This window comes from Hydractinia symbiolongicarpus, chromosome 10 (assembly GCF_029227915.1).
Source record: "Hydractinia symbiolongicarpus strain clone_291-10 chromosome 10, HSymV2.1, whole genome shotgun sequence".
NCBI lineage: Eukaryota > Metazoa > Cnidaria > Hydrozoa > Anthoathecata > Hydractiniidae > Hydractinia > Hydractinia symbiolongicarpus.
Window position 1 is genome coordinate 13,714,479 of NC_079884.1, and position 14,892 is coordinate 13,729,370.

General features: G+C 33.5%; 2 protein-coding genes across 2 annotated transcripts; one reads left to right on the top strand and one right to left on the bottom strand.

The window, feature by feature from the left end:
• Positions 1–291: 291 nt before the first annotated feature.
• Positions 292–12,430, top strand: LOC130612097 (endothelial differentiation-related factor 1 homolog). Its single transcript, XM_057433387.1, has 7 exons — positions 292–430; positions 9,490–9,575; positions 9,860–9,911; positions 10,121–10,198; positions 10,370–10,452; positions 11,452–11,545; positions 11,981–12,430. The coding sequence occupies exons 2-7, from the start codon at positions 9,498–9,500 to the stop codon at positions 12,037–12,039; spliced, it is 444 nt and encodes a 147-aa protein (XP_057289370.1). The 5' UTR covers positions 292–430; positions 9,490–9,497; the 3' UTR covers positions 12,040–12,430.
• Positions 5,413–6,792, bottom strand: LOC130612880 (uncharacterized). Its single transcript, XM_057434218.1, has 4 exons — positions 6,781–6,792; positions 6,137–6,666; positions 5,931–6,033; positions 5,413–5,862 (listed from the first exon to the last, which is right to left on the bottom strand). Exons 1-4 carry the CDS (start codon positions 6,790–6,792, stop codon positions 5,413–5,415), a joined length of 1,095 nt encoding a protein of 364 aa, XP_057290201.1.
• Positions 12,431–14,892: the final 2,462 nt, after the last annotated feature.

Here is a 14,892-nt window from a genome sequence, read left to right on the forward strand (position 1 = left end):
AAGTAAATAAGGGTAATAAATTGTTCAATTTTTAAAAATAGGCCATGCATTAAATGGAGGCCGCACTATTAGAGGTTTTACGGTACTTCGCATACTTTAAGTTTGAGTTTCTTTTGCAAAAAGTCATGTCACCTTTCGCCGTTTTATCTCGTCAACCATGTCACCAACCTCGTTCCCAGGGCATTAGCGGATAGCGGCCACTCCGTAATAACGGCTCAGGGCCCACAGGACCTTGGGGACGGGGTTGCCATGTCACCGGAGCCTAAGCAGAATTTAAAAAGCCCTGGAAATAAGGTTTGTTATTTGACTTAAAGTTTTCCAGTATTTTAAAAAAATGACGTAACAACCATAAGGTCAGACCGTGCAACAGGCAGCGCTGTTGATAACAGAACAAAGTGTGTGTGCCACAAGTTAATTTAAACTAAAAAAAGTAAGTTGTAGTTTAGTTATAACCCCTGTATTGACCATTTCAAAACAACAATGAATTAACGGTTTCAGTCAAGCATTCTCTTTTCTTTGTCCTTTCTTTAACGTTCTCATTGAGAATCGCAAAAAATGAAAGGAAGAAACTGTTTCGGCCATACATGAGATAACCACACAGCAAAGGAAAAGTTATGTAAACAGCTATCTAAATTTGTAACTAAAAAATAGCTGCAAAGTGTTTTGTGATCTGGCGTAATTTACACCAGTTAAATACCTGAATGCTTCATCCTTTGTGTGTGGCACCGTAGATTAGTGGTTATAGCTTTCGTACTCTGTGCAGGAGACCGGGGTTCGATTCCTCTTGACGGCAATTCAACATGGGCGAGTGAATGTTACCATAGCCCCGGGCTAACCCAAGCCATGTGAGGGAAACTGTTGCCGGGAGTTGTCTAGTAAAGCGCGGGCCTAATTGGATCTGCGTAGCTCTAGGACTCTCCATCTAAGACATGGCCCCTCTTGGAAATAATAGACAGGGTAGCGTATGATCCACCAACTCCGTGAAAAAAACACATTTAACGTTCTTATATCCATATCGTCAACATATCGGTTATTTCAAACTTTTGTTATCGTAGCGCTATCTGTCGCGGACCGTTCGGGGGGTATGACAAGAAAAAAAATACATTTATTTGTGGACAAATAAGCCGGATCCGACATGTACTATCATCCGATAATGCCGTGATAGATCCTTCAACTCCGTGAAATTTGAAAAACACGTTTGCTTTCTGATGACTAGCAAAAATATTTTAAAAATTAAAATATTCATTAGAAAACATTCTCAAATCATTGGACCCTCAAAAAAGTTATCCCTAACATGACCATAATTATAATCAATTAACTGAGATAACAATATATATCAAAAATGACCACCGTTGCGCTTGACTTGAAAATCACAAAAAGGTGTAGCCAGCTGAACTTACCGCCAAATTTTTGTCATGCGGGAGTTCCGACACCCCCAAAATGATTAAGTGGTAGTATCAAACCCCTTGAATCGAATTCATCCATTAAAAATGGTAGACAGAGCTGTGGTAAGTTGTTGTAGGCTTCGAAAGCAGTTTCACGGAGTTATCGGATTCACGGAGTTGGCGGATCATACGCTATATCCCTTGATATTTGTGAGGCTAGCTATGTAAAATATTCACATCTCTATCTATCCTTGTAGTGCGCAAGACCATGCCAAAGTCTTTAAAACTGGTCTTAATTTGTTAATGTTATTCTTATTAACAAGTGCCAAGTTATATAAAATAATATTACTGCCGTTTAAATAAAGGGGTCATCAACAATTAGCTAGGTTTTTTCTCCGTTAGTGGCAAATTAGCTTGTAAGGGGCAAGGAAAGAAAAGCTGCTGGATGTTAAAATAAAAAAATGGAGATGAAAACTAACTTCATCATATAACTTCATTCACATAAGAAAAGAGACAGAATTTAAAATAAAACCATAAAAATAACAACCCCCTTTCCTTTACTCTAAAATTCTAAAACATCCTGACCTTGTTAAACTAAGAGGGGGGTGCTGATAAGCTGCAAATGCCTGCACATATAAGGGCGAGTTCAGGCGACTTTTTGAATTAAATTGGTGGTTTTGGAGGACTCCAAAACCGCCCGAACTCACCCACGACATTCCCAAAATGCAATTCCTTGTAACATACTGTGCAGACGATAGTTGAAAGAAGGCACTTGAAGATAAAGGAGTTAATAAAGTTTATATATAAGTTGTTTATCAAGTAAATCTTATTGTGAACTTTCAAAAACAGTTCTTTTAAGAACTTTGCTACCACATAGTAAGTTTGTTTGTATCATTTGTCTCTGTTTTTTTTTTCTTTTTTGAGCATTGTTCAGGTCTATGCAGGTTTTTTCGGGCAAATACTTGATTTTTTTCAAAACGCAGAAAACACCAGCACTTTTTATGGCATATGCGGCTTATTAAACTTTCTAAAATATTTTTTTGTTTTTTTCATGACACCAGCAGAAATTCTATGAGACTTCTGACCAAACCCCTCAGCAGAGGATCTAAAAATGGGTTAGGCTTAATTGTTTATGAATCTTCTGTTCATTGGAACAAGTTGTGTGTGTCTTTTCCTGTCAGGATTTTTGACTTGAGCAAAATGTGCAACGATGACGAGGTTGTTCTGATTTATGATGACATTTTATGACTTGTCCGAGCTCTTGATATGTCAAATGAAATAACATGCTATGTTTACAATGATTTGAAGGTGTGGTTCTGAGTAAATTAACATATCGTTGTAGATACTTTAATATGATTGCTTGATTTGCAAGGCCTGTACCGCAGCTAAGCATGATTTTTAACCAAGCAATAATCAATTTCATAGACAGCAATTGGGGATATTTACTTTAAAACAAGAATCATCCATGGCTATCACCTGAAAATTGATATTATTTTCAAATGCAATATGTGCAATATGTAAGGGTTGCTGCACTTACATGGTACTGGAGTTTGTAGATGGAACTGTGGAGGTTGTCAGCTACAAGTTTGACAAAGATTGTTTTACAATGCAAACTTAATTGGTCCAGTTGCGGAAAGGAGATATGATTGTGCCATTCTTGCAATGTCTAATTTGCTCAGTTACTTTAATTCAGCTCTGTTGGAGTAATATATTATATAAATATAGATCCTACATACATAAAACAAAATACGTAACAAAATATGGCAAGAAATATATAACAAAATAGAACATTTCTTTTTACTTTTAGTTCCTGTACAGAATTTGCAGAGCTAAGAAAGTTTGTTTGCAAACTTTTAAAAGTAAATTTATCGTTGCATTAGATTGGGAAATTAAAGTCTCCCTGTAGATATTTTGCGCATATTGTCAGCCTGTTTTTTTTCTTCCTCAATCTTCTTAGTTTTTGCTGCACTTTTTTATTTGTTTAAAAATTCAGCCTCATTTTTATGATTGTATATTTCATGCAAAAGTTTATCAACCTCTGACAGTGGTTCAATTTTGAGCCCACTACCTTTTCTTCTTAGTTTTTTTTCCACACAAATATCGTAATATATTTTTTTGATATGTCCCTTAGGGCTCTCTGATCTATCTAAACCATAACATTTCACTTTTTTTCAAATTAGCTCCATTTTTTTCAATGCACATTCTTTGGTCTTTTGACTCATCTTTTTTAGAAAACAAATCAGCCACCAAAACGTCTCATAAAAACATTATCTCATGATCCAAAGTCCAATACAATTTTCTAAGAAAACAACAACAGAACAGAATCTGGAAAAAAAAATTCTAAAAGTATACTTACAGCTGTGTCTAGAAATAAAATTATGAATAACCTTGGTGCCATTATAATCACATGAATTTTCATTTAAATTCAATAGTGCACACAACACACACAATAAAAACGACAAATTGGACTATCAAGGCACATGTACTAGAAGATTTTCATCTGACACCTAATTTTTGGTCCTATTAAATTGCATCATGACCAGAAGATGCCCCAATCTTACAGAAATTGGCTCTCCAATTTATATAGTGTATAAATACTGACTGTTTGAATAGTCAAACAATCTTAAATAAAGATGAAAATTAATTTAATCTTTATAACTTCATGTATATATATGTATACTATTGAACTGCGTTAAAATTCACATTTTTAACTTTTTGTATAATAACAGGGTGATAATATAATAATTAGCTATGAACATTTAAAAAAATAAAATTATTTTGTAATTTACAATCATTAATCTGCTCTTTATCCGGTCTTAACAGAATAACCCTTTGATTTCACAGAGAATATTTGTTGTCGAAGGGAGAAAATTATATACCACAAGATATGTAGCTATATATACTGTAGCCTATGCTGACAGAAACCTGCTGAAATAACACTATGGTATAAACAATGTAAGCTTCAACAATTCTTTCTTTATCAAGTTTCAGTTATATAGCTTCAATATGTATTTTCATTCAATATGTATTTTTATTCAAAATGTTCTTTCATTTAATAATTAATCAGTAATTTTCTTTGGATAGTTTGGGGCAAACTGACAGGAAGGAAAAGACCTTGTGCCCCACCTGAAACACAATGAAATTCAGAAGACCCCTGGCAAAAGAAAGGGGTTTAAGAAAGCCACTTAGCAAGACACAATAAAGAGAATATCTTAAACGTTGATAAAAATGAAATATAAGCAGTATTTTTCTTTGCTTCAATAAAATAACTGCTCTTCGCAGCATGGCTTGAACATGGTCACTCAAAAATAACGATTGAATCCTGGAGCTCGGTTAAGTCATAGTTGAGTATATTCTGCCTCGTTATAAAAAATAACTGGAAATAAAAAATTTGAAGGAGTATCTAGCATACAGTACAGTCTGAATGTAATCTACTGCGTACACGCTAATTTCACACCTTTGCATGGAGGACGGCAGTCATTTGTCTTTTGTTATAATTGAATCTCTTGACCGTTTTGCGAGTTTATATAGTAAGTAAGTAAAATGTATTTCAGGGTATCCATATATTACAATGGCTTTTCAACCCGTTAAAAATAATATAAAATAAATTCAAATGTTATCAACAATAAAATTTTAAATATATATATATATATATATTAAGTATTAAATGACAAAAAAAATATTCATGGGGGAGTTAGCGCAAGCCAAAGGGAAACACATCGCAAAGAGAAATTGGCAGTAGCTGCGAAATATGGATGAAAGAGAAAACAAAATAAAAAAAAAATCGGAAAGGAAATAAAATGCGTGAAAAAAGAAGTGATTCGATAAACTATCAGAATAAATTATCGGACAAGCGAGCAACGGACTTATCTAGTAGATATGATTTAATATTTGTAGAAAAAATATTGAAGGAATCAGCAGTACGAAGGTTAGCTGGTAGACTGTTAAACACTCGTGCTGCTTCATCTTGAAAGGTACCATCGATCGAGTGATGAAGGCTGAGTTCATGCCAGTTTCAGAGATTGTTTCACTTTATACGTACATTTACTTTACAGGAACTTGACCAGTTGGTGAAATTAATGGCTTTGTACGTTAGTTTCGATAAGTTGAATTCACGACGTTCCTTTATGGGGAGCCATTTTAATTTGATGATATCTTGAATTTTGGCATAACGTCCAATAACAAAACTACATGCAACTTTTTGAAGTTTTTGTAATCTTTTCATTTGTGCTTCAGTCAGCGACATGATAAAGTCGTTATAATCAATTTGAGAAAAAATTAAGGTTTCAATTAACTGTTTTCGTAGTCTGAAGCTTGTGAAGTTCTTCAACTTTCGTAGCACAGATATTTTCCCATAACATTTTTTCAAAGTTTTATCGATTTGTGCGTTCCATTTAAAGTGTTCATCAATTGTTAGTCCCAATAGTGAACAAGTCCCAACACGATTGAGTGAGTACTCCCTAGCTTGATCGTCGAACTGTGTTCATTAAGAATATGAATATTGGACAAGCGTTTGGTCGAAATCAACATGAATTTAGTTTTTGCTGCATTAGCCGCAAGAGAATTTTCTTCGGCCCATTTGTCAAGCTCATTTAGTGTATCCTTAATGGAAATTTCTGTATTCACAATATTTGCTGGTTTACATGATCTATAAATCGTTGTATCATCTGCGTATTGAATAGTGGAAGCATCAAAAGCGCCCTGTAAATCGTTGACGTATAAATTGAATAATACGAGGCCAAGGATTGAACCTTGCGGTAACTTTGAATAATGATGGTAATTGTTTTGAAGTATTGCTATCAATTTGCACAAACTGTTGTCTATCCGAAAGATAAGAAAGTGTCCAAGTAAGAAAATGTGCAGAAAAACCTTGTGAAGCCATTTTCTTGATAAGTTTGTTGTGACAGATAGTATCAAAAGCTTTCGAGAAGTCTATCAAGACCATTAATGTGACTTCATTGGCTTTCATAGCTTTTTTGATATCGTCTTTCAATTTCATAAGTGCTGTACTTGTGCTGCAACCTTTACGAAATCCATTAACAGTATCCTTGTAGATGTTGTTTGATTCGATGAATTCTATAAGTTGTTTCAACACAATCTTTTCGTATACTTTGGATAAAGAGGACAGTATTGATATCGGTTGAAAATCTGAAATTTCGACAGCATTCGGCACTTTATTTATAGGCACGATTCTTGCAGATTTCCAAATACGTGGAAATTCATTGATGTGTATGAATTCGTTAAGAATATGTGTTAATGGGGAGCAAATAAACTCAGCAAACTGGTTTCAAAAAACGAACAGGGATTGCGTCGGGACCAGTAGAGCAGTCATTTTTAAGATTGCACAATTCTTTCATAACTTCGCTATATGTAACACAATGGAGTGTAAATTTACTCTCGTTGTCATTTGGTAGAGTGTCTATGAATGCTTTTGTTTCTGTCGGTGATATTGGATCCTTACCAACAGTACGCGATGCGGTAGCGGCAAAAAACGAGTTCAGTGAATCCGGTTTCAGTGAATCCAGTTTTATATTTGCGTGTTAAAAAACAATGCGCTCGCGAAGAAATATCGGAGCAATTATATTGCTTCTAATAGCGAGACGCATTGTGTAAAATGTATTGATAGCTATTCCCTTAAGTATTAGCAAGAAGTAATTAAATAATAAAAATCTTTCGCGAAGTTTTATAATACATTTCGCGAGGATGTATTGTTGATTTAATTACTTAAAAAGATTCCAGAGCGTTTAATCTAACAAACGAGAAGCATTGTTCACAACTATTAAGTGCCGCTTTTTTGTTTTTAAACTTTTAAAATGCGATCTAAAAAACATTTCTATGGCTGCTATTCGTTTTTAAACTTTTAAAATGAGATCTAAAAAACATTTCTATGGCTGCTATTCGTTTTTAAACTTTTAAAAAGGGATCTAAAAAAACATTTCTATTGCCGCTGTTCATTTATAAACTTTTAAAATGCGATCTAAAAAAACATTTCTATCGCCGCTTTTCGTTTTTAAATTTTTAAAATGCGATCTAAAAAGAACGCTTAATTACTGCAATTAAAATTTTTAAAAGAGTTCGCGCAAAATAGATTGCTAAAATTGATCTTGCAACCTATTGTGACTAAACAATCGATCGTGTGGAGTCATTGTTTATCAGTGAGGCAATTATTTTCTTAAAAAAAACAAAAGCTATCCCAATGTTACTGTTCTGTGTAACTATTCATGCAAGTTTCGCGTCCGCGATAGATTACATTCAGACTGTACTGTAGCTCATTAAATAATAAAAATATTTGTGATCGCCCGTTTTAATAAGATCTAAAATGTAATCCGAAATCTTAAATATAAGGGCATTACAAGAACAAAGTACTTGAACCCAAGGTCTGCGTGCACTGATGCTCTTATAAGTTATATATCAAAGTAAACCTGGACCAGCTATTGTGGGGAATATTTGTTGTTTTCTCAACTCTACTGCATTTTTATGTGAGAATAACTTTTACTTCATTTTTCATTTAACGTGCATACATATTTTCAAAACTACAAGTCAATCTTAAAGTTGAATAATGTACATTGACATTTAATTTGTGTACCTGTTTATGTAATTGCTACGGCAAGGTTTTCGACTAAGACTGATGTGTGATGTTTTCTGAGTTGTATTATCAACTTTTGATATTTTTGTTATTCTTCCACGTACAATGTCTCTCGTTCTTCATGGTATATTTTGGAAATATATGCATTTTCTGAATTTATGGAACATTTTATGTTTATTTCTTTACGGTTTTTGTATTTTGTGATACAGTGTAATGTTGAAAAATTTGTAGATGTGCCTAGGTGGTGAAAAAACTTTTTGTTTAAGACAGCGAGGAACTGCATGCTTAATGGGATATTGTGATTATTATGGTTCATTTCCATAATACAATATCAAATTATTACCATTTACTGAACAAATTTCTTCGTATTTTAGTGCACATGTGCACTTTAGGGGAGGTCACGTTTGGGAAAGAGGACGCTAACTTTACGATAACAAAAAGCACCATGACATAGTTATTTATTAATCTTGTAAAGTTTAACACGATGCTAAACAAGCAGAATTCTTCCATATTGTATTTCCGTTCATCATTCGGAGAAGAAAAACTTAAAGCACATATCCTTGATGGCTTTACGTATCATTAGTATTCTACAACTGTTGACTCCACATATAACTTGGACCGGTATAATTTGAATACCATCGTAATAAAAAACACTTCCAGTGCTTTCTTGTTACTTAAGACCGATAACACAGCGGTATACCGTGGAGCCTATTAAAATGTATTACAAGTTAGTGTTTCACAGTCATTTGCGACACAGAAAACTGGAATATTCTACATTGGTTTGCTGCCGCCTAACTGGACAGTTTTGACTCTCAGCTTGCAACCTTTTTCACCAACCTCGTAGAACAAAACGCACATTCTCAAGAAAATTGATTATACGCCAATGTTGATCCATACAAGTGCATAAACTAAACCGCCACAATGATATTTTCACGAAAACTCTATTTTCTGATCGTTAATTGCTTTTTATCGTTTGCGCATTGTTACATGGTTAGATATTACGACCACCTGCTTATAAGTGTATTGGCCCGTTCTTTTTGCTCACGAGCACCTTCGCGCGTATTATTTTTTGTGCAAGTTTTGGATAGTCTTTTTTATTATTGTTTTTTTTCCCGTTTTGGGCTACTTAAACTAATGACCCTCGCTTTGCCCTAAAAGTAACGCGCACTACATAAAACTTTTTGTAAGTTCTATATAATACCATGGGATAATGCTTTATATTTGAAGTGACGGAACAACATTGTAAAAGTTCTGTACAACATTACACGCAAAGAAGAATCTGAAATCTTTTAGCCTGCAAGGGCTTTTCATTTTTCATTAAAATACTTATGTGAGGTGAAACTTCATAAATATATAAATAAACTTGTACCAATTAGACCACAAGGACACACGACTAGTAAAGGTTCTTAAATCTTCCCTGACTCATAAATTAGGTTTTTTTGAAAGTTGGAAAATAAAAGTAAAAATAAAATTTGTACCAAGAGTTCTAGAAAGTTATGTTTGATGTGTTTTGTTTAGCTTTAAAAATGGCAGAAGTAGGCTGGGATGATGTAACTTATTTGAGAAAAAAAGCACCGCGAGCAAGTGAGAACAAGTCAAGCAAGGTTTGTTATTACAACAAATCAGAATTTTTAATTTAATTTGACATTAAAAGGTGTAACAAGAAATAGCTAATTAGCCTTATCAGTCATTAACTGGAAAATTTGACGTTTCGGGAAAGGCAATGGCAATTATAATAACCTAATAAGAATTTAAAAAGGTTAAAAACGATAATGCAAGAAAAACGTAACCTTCTACAAAACCTTTTTAATCTTACCAATGTTTCCCTTTTGTACCCATTGTAGAAATCCTTTGTCATTTTTCTTTTCTATGTGAACTGTTTTTCCAGGCTATAAATGCTGCAATGCGATCTGGTGGACAAATCGAAACCTCAAAGAAATGTATGTATAGAAACTTGTTCATCTCTTTTTTCTTCTCATAAACACCACACCCAAAATATGAAATTTGTAACCACCGTCCTTTTTTAGAGGAAATAGTGTCATGTATTGTACTTTCAGATGTGTATCTGTTTAAGTTTTTGTTTCATGGACCGGAGTGCTCTATTTTTTTTACTATCAGACGTGTACCTGTTTAAGTTTTTGTTTCATAGACGGGGGTGGTGGTAATAAACAACATATCGGTGGGCGTGACACTTCAGCAGTGTGCAGAGATACAGAGGAAACTAAAAGTTAGTAATTTTTTTTGCAAATTATTTGTTAAATTTATTTGAAGGTTAACCTCTATTTCCGCAGGGTTGGACGGGGCGCACACAAATAAAGTGGAGCAAAGTATCAACAGTGGATTGCCACTGGTTAAGGGGTTAATATATAAGAGAATTTTTTTCCTTGTTTCTTTTTAGTTGAAACAGTTTCATTGGATGTTGGAAAAATAATACAAAAAGGAAGACTGGAAAAAAATCTGACACAAAAAGATCTTGCAACGGTAATTTTAGACTTCACCTTTGATAGTGTGTCAAATCATGTCAAATAACACGTTTAAAAAAATCGTTGAATATTTCTTCTACCACCGGCCTCTTTGGTACTAAAGGGAATAGAATTGCATGTTTATTTTGTTTTGGTTTAATATCCAAACCTGGATATAATTACTGTTAGCAACTAAATGTGAGTCGTGGTAGTTCTTCGTGTATTCTAGCACAGAGAACAAAAAATTGCTAAATAGCAAATGCAAGTATCTAAAAACATGTTGTACCATTTACCTTCAAAAAAAGAAGCCATTTTTAAGCAACAGCCAACCTATATATTGAGTTATATAGTAGAAACAACAGGAATTTCATATCCGAGCCTTTTCTTGTGCTAAAAGTCAACGAAGTTTTCTATAACATGAGAGTTTGGGCATCTCGAGTAGACAGTACTCATGTTGCAACACGGTTGATCCTGTAAAATACAGAAATTAAGCAACTTTAAGCCTTAGCCTATAATTTTGTGTTGCTTATACAAAGAGTGTCATTAAAAATCTTACTTGATTAGTGGTACCTTAAAATAAGACTAGGTGAACTTGAAAACCCTAAATATCCGTCATTCTCTACAAAACTCTTGAAATACTCCTCCGACAAATGATGTTATAAAGTAGTATGTTGTGTTTGCATATTTTTAACCTTTCTTGCAGCTCTTATAAGCTCTTTCTATAACGATATTAGAAATCCATCAAATTTCGAATTATTATCCTGATCAAATTTATTCTTGAAAAAATGCTAGTGTGATAAGATTCGTTATGAGATTGTTATTGAAAAAAAACAATCCATTAACATTGGTTAATTTTCTATATTTACTGCGGCTTTTCTATTTCATAAAATTTATACAAAAAAGTTCTTTATAGATTTCAAAGAAAGAATTTATAAGTCAGTAAAAAATGTATTCGATTTTCCAGACTTTTGTACACTTCCCCTTCTGTCGTCAACTTGTTTCCAATTTCTTTCTTTAGAAAATCAACGAAAAACCTCAAGTTATAAATGATTACGAAGCTGGCCGAGCAATACCTAATAATCAGATTCTCAGCAAGATCGAACGAATCATTGGTAAGTCTTAACAATCATCGTACCTATGTTCTCGTACAACATCGTTAGTCAGAAGTCCCTAATAACAACTTTTGCTCCTTGTGGTAGAGCGTTCGCTTCCGGGGCGGGGGGTCTTGGGATCAAACCCGGCCGAGTCATACCAGAACCAGAGACTATAAAAGTGTGAATCTAGCTGTTGCGAATTTCGCAAATTTTATCCAAATTCGCGAAAGTTTATGTTGCAAAATTTTTTAAAAGCATCAAATCGCGAAAGTTTATGAACGCGAAAAAAATTAAACTGTAACAAAAGTAAGAGAATCTGGACCACATCGATCTGTTTCGGTTTCTGTTTTCTGCTTTAATAATAAACTGCGAATATTATGGCGGATTTCATCGTTGCCAATCTTTTCTGCACTAAATGTATTTTATATAATTTATAATGTTTTTACTTGTTAGGGCTAAAACTTCGTGGAAAGGAAAAAGGCCAGCCGATCGTACCCAAGGGTAAGAAGTGACCGGTCACTTTGTGGAGCGGAATTTGGTAAACGAAGCATAGTGATGTTTAGCAAGAGAACTCTCTGTTAAGAATGTAAAAAAAAAACATTTAAAGTGACATTAAAGAAACTTATCTTCATATAAGCTGGTGTTAAATTCGATAAAATAGACCTTTTTCGAACTTTAAGGGTTTTTTCCAACTTGTTATATGTTTTCTTCCGATCACTCCGAAGTTCATTCAAGTGTTTTTTAATTTGCCCCTCAATTCCACGTAAGGAATTACTGTTTACGCACTCAATTTATGGTCCAATGTGACATAATTAAAAAAACCGTTGTATCTTGCAATATATCTTTGACAAAAATTGTATTTGATCAAGTCTGTTTAGAATATTTAGTTATATATTCGGGAAAGGTGTCTTAAAAAGTTTATTGCCCTGAGCAGGCGTCTTCCTTCTTATTGTAAATATATGTCTTGCGTTTTTTTTCTTTTTAAAAAGATTGTTGTTTTTTCAGAAGACAACAAGTCACGTGATGTTGCACACAATGCTGCTCAGATTCTCTGAAACTTGCGATCTCACGTGTTGAAAACAATTCCCTGTTACAGGTTTTTTTATAAGAACATCGTTAAGAACACGTTAAGAACGGACTCAGCCTGAATTTTTCTATGCATTAGAAGAATATAGAGCAGTGTGTCTATGATTACTGGCAAACAATTATTTCTGAACAGTTTTTCCTGATTTTACTAAAGCCACGGAGACACGAGATAATTTTTTTCAGGCCATGGTAACAAATTTAATTTTGTTACTATTGCCCAAAAATTTTATTGTGTCGCCACATTTGTGCAAATGCAACATCATTCAGCAAAAAAAAATTCAATAAAATTGCTGCATTGTGATTGGTCGCACGCAAAAGTGTTGCATCAGAATTTTTGCAGCAAGTGGCGAGACGGAGAATATAGACTTTTTTATAAATTATTGCGCAATAGTATGCCTCGTATTGAAAACGAGACAAGCAGTGCTAAACTTTTTTGTAAACAAAATGTCGGAGGGGAGTACGAAGAAAAAACATATAAGATCTTAGAAAAGACGTTTTCTTTGCTGCTGGTAACGTTTTTTTTTGTTAAACACAACATTTTTTTGTTGCTGGTAACAAGATACAAGATCAAATCGATTTGATTTTGTATCTTGTTACTGGCAACAAAAATAATGTTGCGAGTAACAAAAAAATGTTGTGAGCAACCAAAAGCTTTTCTGGCGACACAAGTTAATATTTTTAGGCGATAGTAATTAACATAAATGTTACTATCACCTGAAAATATTGTCTCGTGTCCCCGTGGCATAACACATGTATGTTTTTAAAGTGAGATAACTTCAACATTGTTACAAGTCTTCATCACCATCCCTAAATCTTACCATATATCCACCTATTTTTCAAAAAATTGGTTGAAATTTGTAAAAAATAAGCACATTCAGTCTCAGCTTAAATTTAGACTTGTCTCTAAAACATTGTTAAGCGATAGAACTAAGTCAGGTTTTGTCGGGAAAAATTGGTTACTTCTAAGGCAGAAGCTTTAAAAAAAAACCTCGGTCTAAGTAAGCATTTATTTTTGATCAAAACTGAAGTTTGTGAAAATTTATTTTCGCGAAATTTGGATTTTTTTCCCTTGATTCAAAAAACCGCTTACAATTATTCTCTCTAATGTACGTATCAATATATTAAGGTGGTAGTTACCCTTTTAAAATTCAAAAAAAAAATTTTTTTTAGATATATACCAGGACTAATTTTCAGACTATATTAAAAGCATTTTCCTTTTTCTTTAAAGTTTTTAGACATGCAGCTATAACACGGTGTGCGGAAACATCTTTACATTGAATATTTATCTTCAACAGCGTTTTATGCAGCAGAGGATGTTTCCCAAGAATCATTTGAAAAAACCGAAAGCCTATTGTTGCAAAAATGTAAATGAAGAAAAATAAACTCCACACACCCTTTTTAACATGGTTTATTAAAATTTTCAATAAGTTATTCAAAAATTATTTAAAAACGGGATGTGATGAAAAATTAAAAGATTGAAAAAAGTTGGAGCTCGTAGAAGCAAATATTTTTCTTGTTTATACATTTTTAACTAGGAATTTCTGCTGACTCAGCAATTTAGATAATGAGGTAAAATCATTTTATTATGTCCATATTTTTAGAACATAGTAAAGAAGATTTGAAATATACAGCTAAAAAAAGGGTTACTGCCACTTTAATAGAAATTTCTACTCCAGCAGTCATTCTTCTATAAAAGCCGTTGAAAAATAATATAAATTGGGAGAAAAATGTCATCAAATTCCCTTTTCGCGAATTTTAATTTTAGCAAAATATTAAGACTCGCTAACTGGAACTTTTTGTTATCATGAAAAAATATCGTTTCCAATGGAATCAACTCTAGGCAAAAGGCACAGAAAACAGCGTATCAAGTTGTTATTTTGAGCTGCTGGAACATTTATTTCAGAAAGTAAAAATACTTCGATGACCCATTAAAAACCTGAAATACAATTGATTTGATTTTTCCTTTGTCTAATCATCGGTACTTTTTATTCAGTCTGGGGGGGGGAGAGAATTCCGCCCCTGAAGGGTTTTTTAATAACTCCTTAAAGCCATGTTGCATGCCTGCGATACTTGCTTAGTTTTAAATTTATCTATCAGACACCTGCATAGCAGATTTTTAGGTCCCATACCTTTCAAAGGCTTTGATATTGGCATTACTCGAAACTACCCCTAAAAATCTCTATAAAACCATAATGAGGAAAATATAATAACTCTTGTTAAGATTTTCCTTAGAACTTTAAACTTGCAACACAATATTGTTTCCTCAAGAGGAATCATTT